General features: G+C 45.7%; 1 protein-coding gene across 2 annotated transcripts in view; it reads right to left on the bottom strand.

Moving 5' to 3' along the window:
- The window catches only part of LOC105062960 (b(0,+)-type amino acid transporter 1-like), a 28,792-nt gene extending 6,952 nt beyond the window's left edge, over positions 1–21,840 (bottom strand). Inside the window, exons 1-2 of one of the 2 annotated variants that reach the window (XM_074341716.1) lie at positions 20,773–21,840; positions 2,891–3,487 (exon numbers count right to left, since the gene is read on the bottom strand). In XM_074341716.1, the coding sequence (XP_074197817.1) occupies positions 2,891–3,472 (582 nt within the window). In that variant the 5' untranslated portion in view covers positions 3,473–3,487; positions 20,773–21,840. Of the gene's footprint in view, positions 1–2,890; positions 8,434–20,772 lie in introns of those variants that run through there. The other variant, XM_010947384.3, reaches the window with a different exon arrangement.
- Between the last annotated feature and the right edge of the window lie 3,968 nt (positions 21,841–25,808).

Here is a 25,808-nt window from a genome sequence, read left to right as displayed (position 1 = left end):
AGTAAAAGAAGCATGTCCACAGCACTCCTGGGTCTCCTGGACAGCTAGATGCCTTTGGCTTACCTTGGTAAGGGTTGGCAAGCGCTGATGAAACCAGAGCCTCTCCCCTAAGTACCAACAGTTACCCCAGAGCATGGCACTGCTGTTCCTGACACTTACAACGTAACATGAAACAAAACAGAGAAGAGGTCCTTCCTTACCAAGATGCAGGGAGCGCGCTTTCAGCGTAGCACAGAGCGGTGGTCCCTGTGAGGCTGCACCACAGTCCCAGGCAGACCTCCCCTACCAACTAGATAGGACCCTCCCCCATTTAAGCATCTGCCCCTGAGAAGCATATCTTCTGTTCTCCAATATTATATAAAAAGCAGTTTCTAGAGTTTTCTGCCAGGGCTGAGTTCTTCCCACAGAAAAGTTTGAAGGTGGATCTGCAGGGGAGGGCAAGGGGCATTGAGGATGGAGAAGTAATCTCAGGGCCTGCTTCCAGTCCTTGTGATCAGCCTGGGTGCTATGTCTGTCCTCAAACACCCCCTCTCCCTTATTTTTTTCTTGAGACACAAACATGCCCTCTTCTTTCTGGTTCAGGTTCCTACTGCTTCTACATGGCTGTTCTGCCAAAAACCACATCAGTCCTTTGAGGCTCAGCCCCAGCCCTCCTCTTCCAGGAAGCCCCCCTGACTACTCTGCCTCATGGGAGCTCCCTTTTCTGAGCTCTAGCAGCAGGTGGGAGCAGTGCCCCAGCAAGCACACCTGCTTTACTCTATCCAAGCCTCTGTCCTGTCTCATTTTGTCCTGTCCTCCAAGGGCAAAGGCCAGGAAGGGTGATAAATTCATCCCAGCTTGCCTGGGCCTTTCCAGCTCTAAACACTAAAAGTCCAGCAGCCCTGGGAATCCCTCAGTCCTGGGCCACCAGGATGGTTGGTCACCCAACCTAGCAGGTCACGTAGCAAAGTTGTGATAGTGACGCAAATAGGGCAGCAATAGAGATGGGTTCTCTCAGGTCCCTTCTGGGTCCAAAATCTGGGAATCTGAAGGCAAAGAAAATTGCCCCAATCATAGCACAGGCATAGCAACAAATTCCTCATCACCGCAGTCTGCATGACCTAGCCCACGCCAAGTCAGAGGGAAGAAGCCTTGTGTGCCACTGAACTTGACTCAGCTTGGACAGCCCACCTGCCAGCTAATGAGCTGTAACAGCTACAGAGGTATGAGTTGTGCCCCAAACAGGTTTCTGGACAAGACACCATAAGAACAGTGAGATTTCCTGGTTTCATTCTCAAGTACCTTAACTCTCCACTCGAATCCCAGGGCATGTAGGCATAAGGCTGGCCTGAATTTGGCAGGGGCTCTGCAGTTTCTTGAAAAGAGTGTGGAACGAACAAAGAAACATATACTGTGTGCTTCAGAGGGCAGAGGTAGAGGCAGAATTTTAAATGCTAGCCTTCAGAGGAATGGTTTTGTTTTTGCTTTAAAACCCACATTTATCCAAAATGTTCAATATACAGCAAACTATGGCCTGTGGACCAAATCCAGCCAATTTGTTTTTGTAAATAAAACTTATCCAGATACAGCCCCACTCATTTGTTTACTTATGGCTGTTGTCATGCTGCAACTGAGTTGAGTAGCCGTGACAGAGACCATGTGGCCTTCAAAGCCTAAAATATCAAGTCTCTGATCCTCTGTAGGAAAAGTTGGCCGATCCCTGCTCTAGAGCATGGGTGCTCATCTTTGGGCCCCTTACTTTTTCCCTGGACAGCTCTGAGCCCAGGGCCTGAGGGCAGAGAGAAAGGAGCCTAGCCCCCATGACCTAGGTGAGCTCAGTAACTCCCACTCCACCCTAGAGCCAACCTGAGTGCACCTTATCATTCACCTAACATTGCAACTGTACAGCTGTTGACAGCACTTGGAGCCCGAGCCATCCCCCACAGGTGATTATACCGTTCGGTACCCCAAAGCCCTGTGAGGTAGGCAGGCCAGCTAATTTGAGCTCCATTTTTATAGGCAAAGAATTGAGGCATAAGGAATTACATGCAAGAATAAAAACCAGGTACCAGGACTCCTGTCTCTCTCTGCTCTTAAACTTTAGTCTCCAAGCTCCTCCTCTCCTCCCAACTTCTCCCAAACCCTGCTCCAGGGAGCCTTTGCTGAGACACTGGGAGAGGTAATGACCCTTAAGCCAGCCCTGAGACAAAGAGAAAAACACTTGCAGTTTTCATTCTATGAGAATTTAAAACTCCTGCAGGGGCAGAAGAAAACAAATAGCATCGTAGGCAAATAGATTGATAGCAAAGAGTCCATAGTAACTGTAGAGTCTGCACGTTCCATATGCCTCCCAGGGGGCCCTGCAGATCCATCCCCACCTCCAAGGGCAATGACTAGCCAGCCCCAGGTTCACAGGTGGGGTGAGCCAGGCAAGACTGGCCCATTCTTCTGTCCCAAACCATGATGCAATGTCCTGTAGTGGCTCCCACACTTTGGCAGGTGTGAATTAAGTTACATCTACCACAGTGTTCCAGAGAGAGCAGTCCAGGAGAGAGCAAGCTGAGTGTCGTCAAGCGTGGCCTCTTACTAGTGGTATGACCTCCAACTCACTTCCCCTTTATGAACCTTGGTTTTTCCACATGAAAAATGGGATGACAATGCCTACCTCCCAGGGCAACAAAATGAGAGCATAGGTATGACACTGTAAAGTCCTCTGCTTACTTGAGAAGTTATTATTCATATAATTACATAAACTAATCAGGATAGATAGTGGGCTGGCATTTAAGTCCCACGAGTACAGGAAGGGAGCCCTGTCTTCAGCCGATTTCTCAGGGTCTTAGCTCAAATAACAATCATTGGAACTTGGTGCTGTTCAGAGATTTCACCCCCTGAAGCAGTATCATGGACTCACATTTGGATTTTTGAGTTCCTCCATCACACAGTTGAGGCTGTTCCAGCCATCAAAGGACCACAGGCCCTGGTAGAAGGCCATGCCGATGTGCCCGGCCTGCTGTGACGTGTTGTGGAAGGTGAACAGAAGGGCTTGCACACGGCCACGGCCCTGGCCCAGCACCACGGCGCCGCCACCCATGATGACCAGCAAGGAGAGCACCTTGGTGATTGTGCACACGTTCATCAGCGTGGTAGCCATCCTCGAGCTCCAGCAGTTGACCAGCATCAGCAGCAGGATGCAGGTGGCAGCCACACCCTTGAGCACAGCCTGGGGCAGTGAGGAGCAGCCCGGGTAAAGGGGGACCATGACATACTTGGCAAAGCTCAGAGAGATGGCAGCGATGGCAGCTGGTCTGCCCACCAGCACAAACGTGTAGATGACCAGGAAGGCTGGTAAAGACCCAAAGGTTCGTAGGATGTAGGCATATTCCCCTCCAGATTCGGGAACCAGGGTCCCCAGTTCAGCATAGCACAGGGCAGCCAGGGTGGCCAGAAGGCCACAGAGTGCCCAGACCACAAGACTGGCTCCGGGGCTGCCCATGTAGACCAAGACCCCCTGTGGAGACATGAAGATGCCAGAGCCGATCACACAGCCAGCAATCAGGGACACGGCGCTCCACAGGCCCATGTCCCTCCCCAGCCGCAGCCCCCCACCACCCGGCTCCTGCCCGGCCACCCCCTCACCGCCATCTCTTTGCTGACTTCCCTCCATCTCAGGACTTCAACAGTCACTGTATCTAACTGGGCAGAAGCAGATGCTCCGATACCTATCAAGCTCGTGGGCTTCCTGCAAGAGTTAATGATTACAGCGTCTGAGGGAGTCTGAGCCAGGGGCCAGAGAGCCAAGACATGACATGTAGAAGGGACCAGCCCTTTATGATCTACCAGCCCCTCTCCAATCAGACCTCAGGACGGGCAGGTTGCAGGAGTTATTTGCTGATGCAGCTCAGGAAAGGTCAAGGAAAGAGGGGTTTTAGCAGACATCCCTGTTGCCCAATTCCATAGCAACACATGTGTAGAGTAACACCAGGATGAGTGCTCTGTGCCGAGAGTCTGACTGCTGAGTAATGGCACATCAGAAGCCTAAGAGATCTCCGCAACAGTTATATCAGCCAAGCAACACAATCCCTGTTCTATCAGGATTCCAATTAAAACTGCATGAGCCCTACTCTAAAGAACCAGGGTGATCAAAGAAAAGGGTCAAATAGTTCAGGACAGAACTTGTTCCCCTGGCAGGAAGGGAGCAGGTGGTTAAGAGTACAGGGTCCAGAGTGGAACTGCATGTGTTCAAATCCCAGGTCTAGTCCCTCATGGTTGTGTCACCTCACACAAGGTCTCTGAACCTCATCCTATTCATCTGTCGACTGATTACAATACCCCCCACACAGGGATGCGCTAAGGATTAAATCACATAGCCCGTTCGAAGTAGCTAGAATAGTATATGACATGTAGTAAGCCTTCCTTACACGTTAGCCATTTTTATCTGGCTAAGAGTTTCTTTAGCTCAGAGAAATAAAGAAGAGAGAGGGTTAGAGAGAGAGAAGCATATATTTGATTTAACACAGTTTTATTGATTTATGGATATTACTCATTTCAGAATATGGTATATCACTTTTTTATTGATTTTCATTTATATTTTTCAAATGTTATGTTACAGAATCCTTACTAGTATGGATCCATCAGACTCAGTGGCATTTGGGGTAAAGATGCTGGCACCTAAAGTGGTCAGAAAGGTACTTGCAGTCTCTCGAATAGACTGGCCTAGCTCAAGCCAGCCACATGGGCTCCTTGGATCTCAAGTACATGTGTAATCAACAAAATTCCTGGCAGACGCAAAGGGCTTTGTTCCTGGGGTGTCATCCTGCCTCCTCCCCTTGCTACACTAAAGCCCACTGGGCATCAGTCCTCAGAAAATGTAGGACCATCTTCTTCAGAAAAATCCCTAGAGAAGAGGCCCTCCAAGATTCAAAAGGCGATCCTCCAACATTCCTTCCCAGCAGGAAGAGAAGGAAGAAGGCAGAGAAGTAGATTTAAAAAAAAAAGTAGATAGAAGAATTGGATGGAAATAAGATAAGAAAGGAGTGCTGGAGGCTAGGGAAAGAAAATCAGCTGCCTTCTGGGTAGTAGCTAAGTAGTAACTAAGACACTCAAATTCCTTTCTCTCCAGGGGCTGTTGCTGGTGGATATTGTGAAAGTTAGCCACTGCAGAGTTTGAGAACAGTCCACAAGACCATGGTCACCTCTGACACCAGTAGTCTGGAAGTTCCCAAGACCACCTTTAGTTTCAAAAATTGCTTGAAGGACTCACAGAACTCACCAAAACCTTTCATACTCAAGTTAGGTTTTACTGCATCAAAAGGATGCAGATTAAAGTCAGCCATGGGAGGCAGGACACGAGGAAGAATCCAAGAGGGTCCAAACACAGAGCTCCAAGCCCTCCTCTCCCCGTGGAGTCTGAACAGTGTTATTCTTCTGGCATCAATGTGTGACAACACACTCATTGCACTGCCAACCAGGGAAACCTTCATGTCCCCTCTTCCTGGGGTTCTATCACTTAGACATGGTTGACTGCTCAAGTGGCTGATCTCAGTTTCCAGCCCCTCAGGAGGTCGAGCTGATGTTTCTTGAACCACAGCCCCGTCCAAAACCACATTGTTATTATCTGGCTGGCCCAAGGCTCCCAGGCAAAAAGAGACACTCTGATCAAGCATGACATTCCAAGGGCTGAGCATTTACCTCCCAGAAGCTGAGGGCAAGGGTCAGACCTCTCTTGGGGCAATGTTAAATTCTTTACTACACACCTGTGACCTGAAGAACATTGTGAGAACATAAATACTGTTTTTAAAGACTCATCTTCTCAAGCAGTGTATTGAAAGAGGAGGACTTTGAATGCCAGGCTAAGAAGCTGGGACCAGCTGGGAACGGGAAGGAAGGAGGAGACAAATGGAAGGGAGAGTGGGAAAGGTCTTTCCTGGATGGGGGATTGGAGACTCTGAGGTTCTGTGGTTCTCTGAGGTTCTGCTTCAATTAGCAACTCCCACAGCCTTTCCAGAATCTGACACAGCGTGGCCTTCAGCTCTAGGGTTGGGTTTGCCTGGGAGAAGGGACCCCTTGAAGCAGAGCCAAGCTCAGATGGCATCCCTGTGCTGCCACCACAGGTGGACAAGGCAGCTGACGTGACCCAGTCTGAGGCTCAGCAGAATGGATGCAGCAGGAAGAAATTCGGCATCCAAGAACCAGAGATCTGTGTTTCCTAGCACTGTGCTTTCAACAGGATCTTCATGGGCTCAACTTCCCACCAGTAAAATGGGGCTGATGACCCTCCCACAAAAGTGTTCATGAGAATAAACCCAAACCCTTTCTAGCCCATCATCCCGTGGAGATGAATGAAGTTATGTTAACGTCAAAAACTCACATTTCCTGCTCTTGCCCCCTCTGATCATGCATGATCTCCAGGCCCCTGCAAAGTCTCCTCAAGAGCCTCAGGGAATTCTCCAGAAACCTCACCTGTGCTCAAAAGCAGCCTTCCAGCCTCTGTCTATAGATGGTCTCCACTCTGTTCTTTCTCCCTCCTGCTCCAATGCTCCCTGTCAGGACCTGATATCAAGTGTCAGCAACTTTCTATAAAGGGCCAGATAGTAAGTATTTGAAGCTTCGCAGGATGTACCGTCCTGATCTCAATTTCTCAACTCCACCACTGTAGCAAGGGAGCAGCCATAGTCAACATATCAACCAGTGAGTGTGGCTGTGTTCCAATAAAACTTTATTTATGAAGAATGACATTTTAATTTCATATCATTTTCACATGCCACAAAATATTATTCTTTCAATTTTTTCCCACCTTTTAAAAATATAAGAACCATTCTTAGCTAATAGGTCATAAAAAAATAGGCAGCAGGCCATGTTTGTCTCATAGGCTTCAGCTTGCCAAGCACTGCCCTATGCTCATAACACTCCAGTGAGGGCATCTTATTCCTGTGCAAATGCCAAGGGCACTGCCTCCAATGTTTCCAAAGCTTCCAGTCCACGCGGAACCAGGAGGTGCTGGGACCTGTGCAGAAAGAGAGGAAGTCCCCTTCCCCCAACTTTATGAAAACTCTGTCATCTCAACCTGGAAGCTTCGCTTGCCCATAAATAATTAAAGAGTAACCACATAATAAGGTCACATTTTCATAATACCCAAAGCTGACTGAGTCCCCTCTTACAACCCCAACTAGGGGTAGATCCAGGTTTTGTGGAGCTTGAAACATAAAAAATTGGGGGGCCCTCTTTAATACAAAATAGGCACAGTGGAGACGGCAATGTCAATGGTGGAGTAAGGAACTCCAAAATCTGCCCTTTCCTACACACAATGAAAAAACTAACAACCACCAAAAAAACTGTTAGAATCAAGTTTTTCAGAATTCTGGAAAATTCAAAAGTTTACGAGAATCAGGGGAGTGCTTAAACAAGAAAGATTGCTGAGTCCTGGGAAGAACAGGGAGCTTGGTGAACTGCCTGGCTGAATATTGAAGGATTGCCCCCAGCACGTACTGAGGGACCATCTGTAAAAACTAGATGTTTGGCATCAAGCATTGAAGGAAATCTCTGTCAGATCATTAGCTGGCTATTAAGCTAATAGAACAGAGACCTTAGGGGCCACACACAACCAAATAGACGTTACAAAATCAGTTCAGAAAAGTCACTAAACAAATAACAACTCCTACAAGCAGCAACCGAAAAACCCTAGAAAAGGGGAAGAAATCTGATTTCCAGAGTTGGCACCTTACAATATTTTATATGTCCAGGGACGGCTGGTATAGCTCAGTGGTAGAGTGCATGCTTATCAGGCACGAGGTCCTGGGTTCACTACCCAGTACCTCCTTTAAAATAAATAAACAAACTTCATTACGTCCCCCCCAAAAACAAAACAAACAAAAAAGTAATAAAAATAACAAAAAATTATTTTAATCTCCAGTTTTCAATTAAAAACTGATGAGGCATATACTCAGAGGGAACTCTAATTTGAAAAGATATATGCACCCCAGTGTTCATATCAGCACTATTTACAATAGCCAAGACATGTAAACCACCTAAATGTCCATTGATAGATGAATGGATAAAGCAGTTGTGGTATATTTATACAATGGAATGCTACTCAGCCATAAAAAATAATAAATAATGCCATTTGCAGAAATATGGATGGACCTGGAGATTGTCAGTCTAAGTAAAGTAAACCAGAAAGAGGAAGAAAAATACCATATGATATCGCTTATATGTGGAATCTTAAAAAAAAAAAAAAAAGACACAAATGAACTTATTTAAAGAACAGAAACAGTCTCACAGACATAGAAAACAAACTTACGGTTACCAGGGGGGAAAGGGGGTGGGAAGGGATAAATTGAGAGTTTGAGATTTGCAGATACTAACTACTATATATAAAATAGATAAACAACAACTTTATACTGTAAGCACAGGGAATTACATTTAATATCTTATAGTAATCTATAATGCAAAAGAATATGAAAATGAATATACGTATGTTCATGTATGACTGAAGCATTATGCTGTACACCAGGAATTGACACATTATAAACTGACTATACTTCAATAAAAAAATATATATATATACAAAAAAATAAAGTTATGTAATAAAATTTTTAAAATTCATTTTAAAAACTTTATTGAAGTGTAGTTGATTTACAATGTTAGTTTCAGGTGTACAGCAAAGTGATGCAGTTATACATATACATACATATATTTTTTCTTTTCAGATTCTTTTCCACTGTATGTTATTACAAGAGATTGAATATAGTTCCCTGTGCTATACAGTAGGTCCTTGTTGTTTATCTATTTTATGTATAGTAATGTCATCCGCTTCTTTATTTTAGTCTCACAATGACTCTGGGAAGCAGGAATTAAGATCATTAATGGGTAGATAAACAGAGAAGATGCTGGAGAAGTGGGAGTAATATCTGAGAGGCCCCCTGCCCAACAGGGCAGAACTTGTTGGGAACCTAGCTCTCCAGAGAAGCTGTGACAATCAGGTGGAATGGGGTAAACTGTGGAGACCTTTCGGTGGTCTTATCCCAACCTGTTGATCCAAAGAAGATTTTCATCACAAAGAGACTGTAAGCAGATTCCAAGGGAACTAGGAATAGAAGATACAGGATTATCATATCTCCTTCCCTGAAAACCTAACAAAAGCAGTAAAGTGAGAAAAGCAACAGAATTCAAATGTACAATGTACACTTGAAAAAGAACTATATACAGAAAAAAAAGATTTGGGGGGTCAGTTACCTAGAGATAAGGAGACAGGCTGGCAGATGATTATTCTGTAAAATCTTACTTACACTCCCTCATTTGGACATACATAGAGGAAGGCAGTTCAGGGGAAAACACAGATTGCCCCTCTAGACTAGGACCTTCTGCCCATCCTGTGTGGCAGGTCACAAATCTGCAGGCTTTTACTAAGTTGTGCAAAGGAAATGTAGCCTTTTTATTTTCTTTAGCTGATATCAGATAACCCCACCCCTCTGGCTGGGAAAACTTAAACTTGCCTATGAATGGTATCTCTACCTCTTCTAGACAAAACAGTCTCTTTAAAGAATTCAGTCTCTTCAGATAAACACCACATTGTCCACATTTCCTCTCTAACTCTATTCCTTCCCCAAATGGCATCTGGGTACAAGTGAGGTCTTAGGCGACCACATAGCAATGGGGGCAATGGGCTTTAGAAATGTGCATGAAGGACACTGTTCTGCCCCTGGGTCCCCTGGACTCAGCAACAATGCCCTTTGTCCACCTGGATGTTGGCATCAGGTGGGCATCCATCTCTGTGGTCGATGACTGTGAGAGTTGAGACTGTTCTGGCTCAGGCCGGTCCTAGGGTTCTCCCCTCACTGACTCACACCCACTTGCATTAACCCTGGTGTAGAGCCTGCCTACACCTCCGCCACATCTTCCATCCGGCCTGGAGCTCAGGTGGGGCGGGCCAGCCCCCAGCCACTCTGGCCACACGACATTGCCTCCCCCCAGGGGCAGCCCACTGATTTTCCACACAACCACTGAGCGCAGCCTGCTAGGGAGCACGCAGTAATGTCCAGATCCTTCCCGTTCCACAGGGAGACTTGAGGAGCACTAGCTCAGGTCCTGCCCCTGAACAACTATTCCCACGTGGACATCTGCAGGGTCTGTCCTTATTTGCCAGGGTCACCCTGCCCACCAGTCTCCTCCCATAGTTCCAAACAGACAGCAAGGCAGAAACCCCCTCTGCTTCTGGTTTTCCGTTTAATCTGTTTATCTATATAGCTCCCCTACCAGACATGGGACAGGAAGAGGAAGTCCAAATACACTTATCTGGCCTCTTGTTTCTCCTATCTCTGTTATCCTTCCTACATTCCTCTGGGCCAAGGAGGTCAGCTTTCCACCTCCAGTCTGGGTGGAACCCTTCTTACATCATGTCCTTCTTCTTCCCTAGGGCAGGAGGCCTTGTGGGGGCTGCCACGGGCTGAATGCTTCTTTACGGGAGAAGCTCTGTGGTGAGTCCATCAGGTTTGGCTCTTGAAATGAGAACTAGAGGACGTCCAGAAAGTAGAGGTTACCCAAGACATTGCTCTAAGATCCCTGAGTATGACCCTCATCCCCCACAAACACACAGGACCTCAGTAGGCCAAGGGTCCCATTTTGCACTACTCTGAGAAGAAGATGTCAGGGAGTCTTATGAAGGACAGGGCAGCTACTAGAATAATAACATGTCTTCCATTTTGGGAAATGTAAAGAAAAACCAAAATTAAACAAATTTTTAAAAAAATGAAAACAAGGAAATTTCGTGAAAGCAAACATCCACAAAACTCTGGGTCTAACTCTCCAGCAGGGACTTCACAGTTGTTACTGAAATGAGACCAGTGACAGTCATGGAACTGTGGATGAGAAAGCCTGGGCTTGAACTGGCCGACATGTGCAGTCACAGACCTCCCATGCCAGCCACCTGCAGCTCCATTCCTGGCTTCCCCGGCTGCAGCCAGGGCTGCTCTTTAATGGTGTTTCTTAGCACTATCCAGATCTCACCACTCCCTGGGTTTCTTCCTCCTTTCAGAAGAAACAGGGGCCACAGAGCCAGCTGTGCCAGCTCAGCCAAAGCAGGCGGGATGGACTAGTCCTACAATATGGTGGTTGAGCTCAGAGAAAGTAACCCTAGTGTGTGAAGATCTGCAGGACCCTGGTCAGGGGCCGTGACTTGCCTCTGAAGCCCCCGCACTCCTTGGCCAGGGTCTCAAACTCCTGTCGATTAGGGCTGCTCTCAGAGCCCAAAGGAACCAAGGCTGCCCCTTAAGCTGTGAAGCCAGCCTGTGCATGTATGTATGAGTATGTGCATGCATGCATGTATGGTAGGGGGAGCTGGGGGGAAAGGCAGGGGCTGTAACTGGGGCCTGACCCCAGGTATGCACTCTGGTCCCCAACCTGCTGTTGTATGTATGAATTCCCTCCCATCATGCCCCCTCCTCAACCAGATCATTCCATATTGCCCTCTCATTTGGAAAAACTTAGTTTTTCTTAGCCTGACCATGCTTTCAGGAAGGCAGGCCCAGGCGAACTGCTCAGATGCAGCCCTTTTGACCCGTGGTCACAAGGAGTCTTGCAGGAATCAGTGGAGACTCACACACCCAGGCAGCCAGGCCCAGCTGAGGCTTCCAGATGAGATGGAATGGAGTATCCCAGGGACCGGTCCTGGACTTCTGACACCCTGGACAGTATTAGAGCCTGTTATTTCCAGGAAAAACCCTTTCAAGAACACCCTGGGACACGAACGGTGGGAAGAAGAACCAGTACCAATTTCTTAAGGCTCTGTGTCCCTACAGCCTCATGAGAGAGCAGGGAGCAGGGATTGTCAACTCAGAGATCTTGAGTAGGTCCTGGCTCTTCTCTGAGCCTCAAAGTCTCCATCTGTCCAAGGCGGAACAGTTGGCCACTGTGTCTCTATGCTTCGACAAAGCACAGCAAAGAAGCAATTCCTGCCCTCTCCTGAGCATGGCAACTCCCACCTCAGGAGAGCCCCACAAGTACAGGCCTGACTCTTGGGAGAGGAGCCCCAAGGACCTGAGGGCAATCTTGGTGCTTCTGCACCTGCCCCGCCCCACCCCTCCCAGCCCCAGCCCCAGCCCCAGGCAGAGCACAAGCAAAGGCTGAGGGTGGACGCTGTGGTCTGGACTGTGAGCTGCTGCCCTCTAGTGGCCCAGAGGGAGGGAAGGAGAGAGAGCTGGACAGAGAAGAGAAAGCAGGGAGAGAGGGAGAGGAAAAGGCCTCAAAGCAAAGGATGGGTAGAGGGAGATGGACGGCGGAGGGCATGGAAGATGGGGTGAACCAAAGGGAAGAGGCCTCCCATGTCAGCATCCCCATCCCCTGGGCAGCTCTCTTTCTCGCCATGCGGTCAGTATTTCCACTTGATTTGTACATCAGCCACCGAGAGCTCTGTCTGGTGTGTGACCAGGGCTCTCACTCAACTTCAAGAGCTCCGACTGAGTTGGAAATTCCTGAACCCACTGGTTTTGGCTGAACTTGTCCAGATGTCTCGTCTTGTGAGGCCCCTTGGAGGAGTAGCCGCCAAATGAGTCTGCTCCAATTTCATCTCTCTCTGCCTCCAACTGCCTCGTGGGCCCCTCTGACTTCCACTTTACTTTGATGTTTTTGCTAAACCTGTATTTCTGTCCTTGACTTTCCTCCAGAGCTATAGACCTATACATCTAGCTCTCTACTGGATACCCCACCCATCTGTCCCTTAAATGTCTCAAACTCAAGATGTCCAAAACGGAACTCATCACCCTCCCTAGACCCACTCCTCCTACGAGCCCTACCATGTTCCTTTAGTGTGGGAGACCCTGTGATGGGCCACCAAGGTCCCCCTCCGGAATGACAGGTGTCTTCCCCCAACTGCTAGGAGTGCTGCTGGCAGAAAGCCTCAGCTGATAGTCTGCCTCAGGGATTTCCTAAGCTGCAGGGAGCCACCTCACCTAAGCTCACGTCTTTCCCAGGGAGGCCCCCAACAAAACACCGATCAATGTGCGAACACAAAGCCCAGTCCCTTTACCCGAGATAGAACAACTCTGCAGGGTCATCCATGTAGGGTCAGCTGAGCTCTGCTGAGACTGCATTGACGCTCAACTTCTCCATGTTCCCAATCCTGCTTTCTTCCTTTCCTTCCCTTTCCTTCCCGTCCCTTCCCTTCCCTGCCCTTCCCTTCCCTTCCCTTCCCTTCCCTTCTACAGGTATTGATCCCAAGAGAAATACCCAGTCAACCTTTGGAATTCAAATCTCTGTCTCAGAGCCCAGGGAATGCAATCTGCAAACAGGGCACAAACCCTGAGTCCTGGATGACATATCCTCTTCCCCGCCCACAATCAAGATCAGGCCCATCCTCCTTGCTGTGTGTCCCAGGTTCACACCCCTCATAACCACTGCCACCCCATACCCTAGGTCCCCTCAACAGTCACTCTCTTCCTCATTTCTTACAGCCCAAGGAGCTAGATTCATCTTCCAAAGCACCACTCTCCTCCCCAAAGCTGCAGGTTAACTCAAGCCCTGATGCCTCACTTGGGGCCCCTCATTATCTGAGCCAAACTGCTCTCACAGCCTCACTTGGCCCCACGGACTTCCTGGGCCGCCCAGTCGGGCCCCACCACACCCCCAGAGCAGGTGGGCCAGGGGCACATTCCCAGCGTTGAGCACAAAGAAGCTGATGCAGACTGTACAACTGCCCGGTTGCCCGTAGAGACGGGGTGGAATCCCTCCCTGTCTGAGGTTCCCACTCAAGAGGCCCCTCTCTGGGCTGCAATGATTAACAGTCGGGAGCGGCGCCAGGATCAATGACTCGCAGACAGAGCTGGGGCTCCTGGAGCAGGGTCAGCGGACAAAGGCAGTAACTCGGGTTCACCCGGCCTCACAGGATCTGTGCCTCACAAGATCCCCGATCCCTGGGGCCTGTGGGAGGGCCCGGGACACGCCTGCACCAAGTGAGAAGGGAGGCTGAGGCCGGGCTCTTCTCTGCCAAGTGTTTCCTTGTTCTTTTCTCATCATCTAGACTTTCCTTTGTCTTACATCACCGAACTCTATACAGTCAGGTTCTGTGGCATTGACTAGGTGACATTGAGATCTAAATATCTCCTATGTGAAATCAAGCCTCTACATAAATGCCATTTACTCTTAGATTCAGACAGTTTTCTTTCTTTTTATATTTAGGGTTTTCTTTAGTTTCTAACTTTGCAGGGTATTTAAAAACTGTTTTTAGTCTTATTCTTTACACTGTGTTTTTGAAAGAACAATGTATTTCCTCTTTGTAACTCTTGAGATGGCGTTTAGACAAAACTATAAAATTCTGCTCTTTTAAAAATTGATAAATATACATTTCACCTTCATAAATTATAGAAGCTTTTTGTTTTCAAATGAAAAAGGTGTGTATATACAAATCCAAAATTTACTTTCAAAAGAATGCTTCATTTTGACATGATTTTTAAGGAGTTGTGTGCCTCTTCCATTATTTATTTTAATTTTTAATGTTGTTCCTAAATATGTCGTTTATTCCCAAGGATTCTGGTTTCATGTTAAAATTAGGGCTCAGAGTGATCTGCTTAAGAGACCCAGTTATGTTCTTTCATCTTCATTTATAAAAGGCATCCAATAGAGGTCCTATAAATCAATTAGCAACAAGACCAATATTGAGTGTGATCCCATTTGTTTTACCCACATGCTCACAAACACACACACACAAGCATATATGTTTGGGAAATTTCTGGAAGGATACAGAAGAAAATGTTAGCTGTTGTTGCCTCTAAGGAGTGAGATTGGAAGTGGGTACATGGTTCTGTGGCTGCTGGCATTTCTGCTGACAATTATGGTCAAGAAGGTATTTATTTTTTTTGTGGTTGCAAAAGCAGAAATCTTGGCTGGACTAGCTTTGTGGTTGCAAAGAGACAGAGGACAAGAAATCCAATGTTTCTAATGTGAATTGCAGTTAAGGCGGCATATCCTCAAGCCAGCAGCTGGGATAATGATTTCCTTGGCAGGACGGTCCTGTGGTATTGTTACAGGGGAGCCATTCCTGGAAGTTCAGCCTCCAGTTTACACCCCCTACCCTTCCAACAATTTTGTAATCACCTAACTCTCTGTTTTAAGCTTCTTTCTACTGCAATTGCCTGGACTCATTTCCATTATCTGCAACCACACTTTGAACTGACACAGTGGGTAAAAAGGAGAATTACAAATCTCAGAGGAGCTCTTCATATGATATTACCAATGCTCCCTTTGTATAATTAACCCTCCAAGGTTGAACAAGACACGATGACCCAGATCTTGTCTTTGCACAGCTTACTGACCCCTTCCTTGTCCTAGTTTCTCCACCTCTTCAACAAGATATCCGTGTTCGCATGTTAGTCAGGACTATTTGGTTACAAGTGACAGAAACTGTTAATTCCATCTACTGTAGGCAAAAATATACATATATTGTATTAGACACAACCAGACAACAAGAAGGGCTGGGATGGATCCATCTTTGCCTCACTCTCCCTCAGCTCTGTTTCTCTCACTTTCTTTCTCTTTTTCTATCTCTCTTTCATGCAAATCTCTATATGTTAGCTTTTCTCTCTTTAGGCTGGCTGCCTCTTACAAAAGTGTCATTATGACTGCTGGCAGCTCTTGGCTCATATTATCATAATTTTAAAAGGAAGGAGAGGGACTTTCCTCCCGTAACTTCAATTTGAAAAAACGCTGGAGAATAACTCTTACTGAATTAGTCTGGTTGATATGCTTGTCCTTTGGATAAATCACTATGTCATGGAGAGGTTTAGCTTGATTCAAGCAAGGTCTGTTATAGGAAAAGATGAAAAGATGCTTAAAAAAAAAAGTAAATGACCACTATGATGTGAACCCTCAACTGCTCGACACACACAACCCTATCTTAAAAAGTGCTTGCACGTTGAAGACTACCCTTTCTCGCTCCACTTGGAACCCTGACATCAACCGTGTGAATGAGGCAGGTAAATGAGCTGAATGGTGAGAGACATAAAACCAACTGTCCTGTTCTCCCAGGCAACAGCCAAAAATGTGAAGGGGGTTTATTGACTTGAAGGCTTCCCAACCTGGAGGAAGGCCACAGAAGCTTGCATGAGCCCAGCCAAGCCCAAAGGAACTATCCACTGGATCCAGCCCAAGTTGCTGAACCACAGAATCACTGATTAATAAATGATGACTACACTAAGCCACTGCACACTACGGTAACTTGTTACACAGCAAAAGCTAATTGATACACTTATCCTATTCCCAAAGGGAAACAACTAAGGATTATATCCAGTCACTACAGTCTGCTGAGTTCAGGATCCTCTCAGTGATCTCTGTTCTTCTCTGAAAGTTTAAGATATGATTGAGCAACTCATACATTAAGTGTGGAGTTCAACTATCTCCAAAACACCTGGCAAACAATGCTGGAAAGAAAAAAAAAGATTCTCTTTTCAGAAAAGAAAAAAAAAAAGGAAAATGTCTAGTATGATGACATTTTTCATTATATTTGGCTGCCCATATCTGAATTTTTTTTATGTCTAAGGAGGCTGTCACCTTATGAAGTAGATTCTGTATAGATCCCACCATAGAAGCTAAAAAATTTTCCTCAGACTCCCTTCCAGCTAGGGTATGGGCACATGGCCTTGATTCTGCCAATCAGATGCATTTACCTTATTTTGGTGGGAGGAGGAAATTAGGTTTATTTATTTATTAATGGAGGTGCGGGGGGTTGAATCCATGACCTTGTGCATGCTAAGCATACACTCTACCACTGAGCTATTCTCTCCCCCTTGCATTTACCTTGTGAATCAGAAAATTGTGACTTGAAGAAGCAGAAAACCCTGTGTGAGTGGTGACAGTTCTAGGTATGGTGACCAGTGGCAGCTTCATTAGGGTGGACAGTGCTACTTAATAAATTTCAAATGAGCCACTTTGGTTGCTAAAGGCTCTGTTGACTGGGGGGATCCACTTTGTCCAGATCCTCCATGGCCGTTGTTGGGGTCTGCTCTACCTTAAAGGATGAACTGCATTGCTACAGGTGTAAGGAGCATGGGGAATGTTTTGATCCTCTGAGCACCACTCTGGAGCCACAGGAGACCAGAGAGGATTTCCTGAGGCACTTTGCCTAAACATGTTGTGCCAGAATTTCTACATTTTTATGCTGCATTATGCTGTCTTGCGTGGGGAACTTCTGTAACATGATGTGCTTTCCTGGGTCTTCCCTTTGGAAGTAAGCACAGGTTCCTCTGTCCCAGATCCCCGAACATAACTGGAGGTTCTCTTGTCTCTACATAACTCTTGTCCCAATAAATGCATGTATCTGTTACTGCAAGTCCCCCAAGAAGCAGATACCAAGACAAGATTAAGTGTGTAAAAACGTATCAGGGGAAACCCCAGAGAAGGCAAATGGGAAGGGAGTCAGGAAAGGCTGGAAGAGATGTCAGCCCATGATATATGTTGACCTTGAGTGAAGGAGAAAGGCAAGCAAGGAAGGAAAGTTGGGTGGAAGTTTGCAATGCAGTTAGAAGGACAGTTGAGCAAGGATGTTGAGGAGGTCTCAGACCAAAGTCACCTTTCCAGGAGTCCCGTGTCCCCCAGGAATGGGCCTGATGTGGTATCCCTGCTTACTCAGTAATTGGTTGGGAGCAATGGTGAGAAGCACAGACTCAGTGGACACGCGGAGATGGATTTACAAGGAAGAAGGGACTTTTCAGTACATGATTCTGGTACAATTCGCTGAACACAATAAAAAAAAAGAAGCTAATTCCCTTACTTTATGTCATTAAAAAGATCCAAATGGATTAAAAAGACCATGTGCAAAAGTTATAAAAGAATGGGAGAATCAAAAGACAAAGATATACTCATACAGGAAAAAGAAGTCTGGATGCTAGTAGGAAGAACTCACAGCTGCAAGAGTCAAAAGCGGTTCTCTCCGGGACAGAAGAGAGAGAAATGGGAAGAAGTGGAACCCAGATCTGTAATATTTTGACTTAAAAAAAATTAAATACAAAGACGTTAATTTAAAAAAAGAGAGTCAGAGAACACTATGTACTACTTTTTCAACAAATCTGAAACTTAGGAAAAACAGACGACTTGTATGGTATAACCATTAAATAAATTAAATCAGAAGTTAACAATTTTATAAGAAAAAACAAAAAAAATAGGTCCAAATGACTATGGGAGCACTCTGCCAAATTTTACAGAACGGATAATACTAATATTCTGCAACTTATCAGAGAAAAGAAAAAGTGGAGACATTGCCCAAATCATTTGATGAGGTTTGAATAGTCTTACCACCACCAGATAAAAATAGGTCAAGAAAAAAAAAATTTGAATCAATCCCATTTATGAATCTACATGCAGAATTTCTGAACACAACATTAGAAAATTGAATCCAACAATTTTGTTTATTATGATAAAATTGGCTTATCTCATCAAAGCAAAGATGTCTAAATTTCAGAAAACCTATTACTATAACTTACTTACCATATTAACACATTAAGGGAAAATATTGTCTCAACAGCTGCAGAAAACATATTTGCTAGAGTTTTACACTAATCATGAAAAAAATTGAAAGTAGCTGAAGAGATCTGCTTTAATATCATAATGTGAATCTACAAAAAAACTACAGTGAACAATGCACTTAATGACAAAATGTTAGTGATATTCCTTTCAAAGAATGAGGTGAGAATGATTGCCATTACTGCTTCTATTAAGCATTGTACTGGAAGTCTAACAAGTGTAGCAAGGCAAAAATAAAATTACAATAATTGAAGAAAAAACAAAATTGTCATCATTCGTAGGCAATATGATTGTCTGCATAGAACCAATAATTATTAAAAGAGAGTTCAGCTTAGAACAAAATCACATTCTAATATACTAATATCAAAAAATTAGAAAGTGTCATTTTATAAAACACATGAATTGTATCAGTAATCTATTGCCACAATAATGCTATGTGACAAATCATCTCAAACTCAGTAGCTTGAAACAACAATCCATTTAGTTTTGCTTTCATACCTAAAAGTCGTTGGGGTTCAACAGATATGCCCTTGGTCTGGTTCTGCTTCAAACTGCAGACTGGAAAATATGGTTAATGATAAAAATAATATTTCAAATCAACTGGGGAAAAGATGGGTTATTCAGTAAATGGTGTTGAAACATCTAGGTAGGCATCTGGAAAAAAATATTAAGATATATCTGTATTTTATAACTTTTACCAAGATAAATAACAAATGAATCAAGGATTTAAATGTAAAAACAAAAATCCCAGAAGGACTATGAGAAATTAGGAACATTTTTTATTTTTAATTCACAGAACCCAGAAGCCATATGTTTCTGTCAGAGTCTAATCAGCAATTTTATTAACAGGAGAAAGTTAATATAAAGAACTGTCAACCACGTAAAACCACTGAAAGGGCAAGAGAAGAATGGAATATGTGAAATAACAAGAAATACATATTTTGGTCTCTGCTGCCAACTTCTGCTAATACTTGGTCCTTGACACAAAGTTTCTTAAACCTTTGTAATTCCCTGAGTGATAAAGTTGCGTGGAGCATCTTTGTTCTAATATTTGGTCTCTGATCCCATTCCTGACACAGAGCTCCTAAAATCCTTGTAATTTCCTGAGTAGTGGGGGTGATAAGAGCCTCTTAGCAGAGCTCCTAAATCCTTTGGAATTTCCTGGGTGATAGGAGCATCTTCTGTCCTAATGCAGGGGCTCCAGGTGGGGGCCACTCACCAGAAAGACTAAGCTATGATTAGACGCTTGGAACATTCAGCCCCAAACCCTATTCTCCAGGGAGGGAACAGGGGATAGAGACTGAGTTAATAATCCATCATGCCTATGTGATAAAGCCTCCATAAATGTCCCTAAGGTGTGAGCTTCAGGTAGCTTCTACACTGGTCCAGGGGGCACACCCCCAACTCCCTAGCAACAGAAGCTCTTATACTGGGGAGCCCTTCAGACCTTGCCTTATATACCTCTTCATCTGGTTGTTCATCTGTATCCTTTATTATATTCTTTATTATAAACCAGTAAACATAAGTGTTCCCCTGCATTCTGTGATCTATTCTAGCAAATTATCAAACACAAGGAAGGGGTTGTGGGAACCCCCAGTTTATAGCCCGTTAGTCAGAAGTACAGGTGACAACCTGGGACTTGCAACTGGCATCTGAAATGGAGGACAGTCTTGCGGAACTGTGCTAATTCCAGGCAGTTAGTGTCAGAATTAGGTCAATTCCAGTTGCTGTCCACCAAAAATTGGAGAATTACTTGGTGTGGAAAATCTCTCACATTTGGTGTCAGAAGTAGTATGAGTTGTAGCAAAAGAAACAGGAGTTTTCTTTTAGCATAAATAATGGAAATAAATAGAAACTTTTTCAGCCAAACTACAAGACATATGATCCACAACTCAAAAATGCATAAAGGTTCCCCAAAGCTGCTAAATTCACTTCATAATCTTTACAAAGGTAATATGTTGTGAAAGCCCCTTGGGGTAGAGTAGGGAAGTGAAATGCAAAACAGCCCAAGGGGAACAGATCCCAGAAACCCCAGCACGAAGACTTCTTTTAGGTAAGAGGCTCAAGCTGAGGTGATAAATGAATATCCCTTACACACACTATAAGAGCTGTGATAGTTAAGGAGGACGGGGGGAAGTGAAACAACCTAGTAAGAACCAATATGAGAAAAACATTAGCAAAACTTTGTCCCCTGAAGCAAACCCCAACAAATATGTCAACCAGGGAAATTTAAAGGCAGCCAGCATTAATTCAAAGGAAAAAAAAAAGGCAGGACATTGCTGCTAAACTTACCAGCTACGAAGAATCACCAAAAATGTTGCCATGAAACAGATGAACATTCTGATGAAACATTTGGCCACTGCATTAAAAGACTTAATGAAGAAATAACCTCAATATGGAAGAATCAATAAAAGAAATATGTAGTCCCAGAGAGGAAATGGTGAGAAGACAAGAAAAAAACTTGATCTCACATACTTGCAGAACTCAGAAAAAAAACGTGCAAGAAAAAAAAATCACAGAAATCAAACAAAAGTACAAGTGTACGTGGGTATAAATACAGTAGAAAACAGAGTAAAAGAGCTTAAGGGTAGAAATGAAACAAGTATAGAAAATGAAACAAGTATAGAAAATGAAACAGAAATACAGACTTTAAATCATAAAGACATTGATAGAAAAGACAGACAGCAGAGATGCAACAAGCACAGAAATGCAGTCCTCAAAGAAGAAAAACAAAACCGTGGAACTGGACAAATCATGCAAGGAGATACTCTTGAAATAAAAGGCAACTTGACACACTGTGTACCAGCAGAAGTGGACACAAAATGGTCACTGCTGAGACATATTAGATGTTAAAAATAAAGAAACAATACCTCTTCCTGTTTCTCTTCCTCTTTCTTTTCCCTTCCCCTTCTAATCAATTCAGTGCAAGTCATTTGGTGGCACCAAGCAAAACAGGAATGCATGAAGGGAGGGAGAGAAAGGGCTGCTGCCGTAGTCATGCTGGAGACCAAGCAGAAGAAGGAGGATATCTGGGCAGAAGAGTGCAATGGACTGACTGTGTCCCCCTCCCCAATTCATATGTTGAAATCCCAACCCCAGTGTGATGTGATAGGAGGTGGGGCATCTCCTTAGGGAGATGATTAGGTCATGAGGGTGAACGGGATTAGTGCCCATAAATTATGAAAGGGACCCCGGAGAGCTCCTTCACTCTCTTTCCACCATGTGACAACACAGTGAGAAATTGGCAGTCTGCAACCTGGAAGAGGGTCCTCACCAGAACCCAGCTGTGCCGGTACCCTGGTCTCAGTTGTCCAGTTTCCAGAACTGTGAGAAATACATGTCTGTTGTTTATACGCCACCCAGTCTCCAGTACTTCGTTATAGCAGCCTGGACTAAGACACAGAGTGACCTGTCCTGGGAGGTTGGAGCCTAAGGAGGGTGCCACATGGGGACAACTGGCTTGTAAAGGGTGTCACAGCCTGCATGGGGTGAGGCGAGTGTCCGTGTTGGACACTGAGCGGGTGAGGAGGGCTTCTGTATGGTGGGAAGCTCGGCCCAGGGCGTTGGGCCCAAGCAGTGTGAGAATGGCCTCAGCACAGGAAGGGAGGCAGTCCAGCCCATGTTGCAGCCTGACTGGGGTCTGGGGCCATGAGGAGCAGTCAGGGTAAAGGGGTCATGGGTACTCAACAAAGCTCAGAGACAGCAGGTTATCTGGACCAATGTGTAGATGACAAGAAAGGCAGACAAGGAGTATGGGTAGGTAAGATATAAATGTAGGACAGCTCCCCACCTCTGGACTCAGGAACCACGGTGCCCAGCTCAGCAGAGCACACAGTGGCCAGCATGACCAGGAGGCCCAGGGCTGCCAGGGGGACAAACAACTGCGGAGACATGAAGGTGCCAGAGCTGATCAGGGACACTAGCTCAGGTTAATTTCCCTTCCTCTGCCAGTGTCGCACCTCCAGGCTATTGCCTGCCACTCTCTCACTTCCATTTCTTCTCCCCAACTCAGGATTTCAACAGAAGCTGCCCCTAGTTAATCAGAGGGAAATGCTGAGCCTCCTTCAAGAGTTAATGATTACAGCAGCCCAAGGGCGTTTAAACTGAAGGACAAGCAGGCGACTCTGAAGACCTTGGTTCCGGCCCTGGGCTCTGTGTCTGGCATCTTACTGACTCAGACTTATGTAAACGCAGGACACATGTTCCCAGGACAACTCACCCAAGTTCCAAAAAGGAGAGGCTTTCATGCAAGCTCCTAGTATTCACTCTCTAAAGCCATTGGTGTAGAACTAGTGGAAGAGGATTCTACACTTAAAATGTAAACTCCAAGCAATTGCAGATGGAAAGACAGAATTCTTTGTAATGGGCATATCGGCAAAGATATCAAGAGGCGCTCCCTCCAGGTCAGACAGCATGGGATGACAGTTACAGGTGAGAAAGCCCCAGAAATAACGATGAGGAAAGATGGACAGGACCAGACAGAGATCTTTTCATCAGTCATATCTGGATAAGGATTTCACCAATGCCCTAGTATGAAGAGATTGGATTTAATGCCAGAATGACTCTAGTACTAGCTGTAATAAAATAATCTGTGATAATGGAAATACTGTCCATCTGCGCTAATACAGCACTGACATGTAGATATTCAGTACCTGATATGTGGCTAGTGCAGCTGAGGAACTGTATTTTTAATTTTACTTAATTTTCATTAATTAAAATATTTAAATGGGCACACATGTGGTTACATCAGTCGGTGCTGCGCTACAGAATTTTTGATCATTGTATAATTGACTGCTGGCATGCTGTGTGATTTATCTGGGATGTTTTCAATTGTCTCAGATAACCTAAAAGGTATTTTTTGTGTAAATAAAATTCTTAGTTAAAGAATCCTTCTGAATTTGTATAAGACAAATTTGTAGGGCTCTGGAGTCATGTTTACACAAGTTAAGTGAATTCAGCTGCCCTTTGTGGCCCAGGTGGTGGTGTCCAGTTGCGGGAAGCAAACGAGAAAGTGTACCCCCCATGGGCACTGTTGAATCACAATGATGACCAGTTGCTACCTTGTGTTATGAAGAAGCTTTATGAATAGGCGAAGTGCCATGCAGACTTCCCAGGGGAGTAGAATGCCCCTGGGAACTCCATCCCTACCTAACCTTCTCCCCAAAACCTATCAGACAGAGGCCAGAAGGAGAAGTGGCGTTGTTCCCTTCAGACCAGCACCCGTGGTGTCTTATGGGGGGAAAGTAACAGAGAGAAGGCAGCCAAGATGGGCAAAGAAGAAAATAGGTGGGAATAAACAACAAGGTCCTACTGTGTAGCACAGGGTAACGGGCATATCGGCAAAGATATCAAGAGGCGCTCCCTCCAGGTCAGACAGCATGGGATGACAGTCACAGGTAAGAAAGCCCCAGAAAATATTCAATATTTTGTAATAACGTATAATGAAAAAGAATACAGATAGATAGATAACTGAATCACTATGCTGTATACCAGAAACTAACATAACACTGTAAGTCAATTATACTGCAATTAAAAAAAGGAAGAAAGAAAATAGGTGAGAAATGAGGTACAATGTGATCAGCAGGAAAGGGAAATTATCTGGTGCCTGAGATAACAAACCAGCCATTTTTAAGACCACTCTGGTGAGAACTTACTAATGCATAAAAAACAAAAAACAAACAAACAAAAAAAAAAAAAACAAAAAAAAACCAACGCTCTCTTTTCTACCTCAAAGACTCAGGAGCCTTCTGAGACCCACAAACTTAAGACTGACCAAGGTGCCAGAGGAGCTGGGTTCCAGGCAGAAATTTCTCTGACTTTTGCAAAATACTTTACAGCCTCAGCCCTGGAGCAACCCTGCTTGTTTCACCTAGATGCTCAGACCTCAGTATCCTGTGGCTGCCGCTAAAGTCATTTTAAAAAACAAAAAACAAAACTAATTTTTAACAATCATAGATTGTCTTCTACCTCCCACCTCCCTCTTTCTGAGGCAGAATCCCATTCGGTAGCGCCTCCCTTCAGGTATTTTGAGGCCCCCGGGGATGCTTTGCTGGCTGTGGTTTACCTTCCCTGTCATTCACCAGCCTCCCCAACCTGGACAACTGATGTTCAGGCACAACCACGATGCCCAGACTGCAAACGCTAACCTCTGGCCAGCCCTGCAGCAGGTCTGGGGTCTCTCAGAGGAACGGTGTATAAATAAGCCCTGAAAGACACAAAGAGCTGTGCTCAGAGCCTGGAGTGTCCTTACAAAGTCTAAAAACCCAGGAGATACAGCTCTCCTCCCTTCAGTCAGAGAGCAGCAGTGCTAGAGGCACCCCTGGAGACAATCCCAAGTCATGCCATCATTCTGCTTGTGAGGACAGCGCCGGCTCCCCTGGGCTGGTCATCACCAGGGCTTAGGATGGGTCCGATGGACCATGCCAAATTCAGGGAAACAGATCACATCAGTCGTTGCGTATTCTTAGCCTCATTCGGCTGTTTCAGATGTCCCCCCAGGTGTTTACAGGTGATCACCCGTTCAGCTGTCAGGGAGAAGACAGTTATCACAGAAGCCCTGCCACCCCCAGAGTCCTAAAGAAGTCTGAGCTGGTCCCTGAGGCCCCTATACCAGAGGGTGAATGGTGAAGCCATCCTCACAGGATGACCTCAGGAGTCATCCTGCCCTCCTGGGGATTCTGTGGCCCTCCCATTGCCCTCCAGGCCTTGGCACTGGGGCGAGGGGGATCTGCCTAACTCAGGACTGGCTCTGGGCATCAGAGCCTAGGCTCTGTGTTGGGGCCTGAGCTCCATCCTAAACTCCCAACATGACTGACTGCCTTGTAACTTGGTCCTCTCCTGTCTCTCCTAAGACATCCTCACCCACGACCAGCACCCCCAAATTCCCTGCCCTGAAAAAACATTACTTGTTTCATTTTCTGCTTCCGAACCAGGCACAGTCCTCCTTGACCCCAGTAAACCACAAAGCCAGTGCCCAGGACAGGCTCCAGGCAGTGAGGGGAGAGCCCATCAGCAGGTGGAACTCCGGGTCCAGAGCACAGGGCAGCAGGTGGTGGAGACATCCCCCCACCCCTCAGGGAGTTGGCAGCAGTTAGCAGGAGGGGCCTAGGGGTCCTCATGGTGAGCAGTGTTGTGGGAACTTCCAGAGGCTACCCAGTGCCTCCTTGGGTCACCAGCCCCTGTTGGAGGTGGAGGGGCAGCCCCTGACAACTCAGCTGCCCCCCTAAAGGAGAAAAAGGGGAGGCTTGTGCTGAAGGGGGTCTGGGTGCTCTCCTGAGCCAACTTTGGCCCCTCTCTGAGGCCCTGTGGTCCCCATTCCGGAATCTTCA

Source organism: Camelus bactrianus, chromosome 15 (genome assembly GCF_048773025.1).
Source record: "Camelus bactrianus isolate YW-2024 breed Bactrian camel chromosome 15, ASM4877302v1, whole genome shotgun sequence".
Taxonomy (NCBI): Eukaryota; Metazoa; Chordata; class Mammalia; order Artiodactyla; family Camelidae; genus Camelus; species Camelus bactrianus.
The sequence above is the reverse complement of the archived record's forward strand: the minus strand, read 5'-3'. Positions and strand labels throughout refer to the sequence as shown.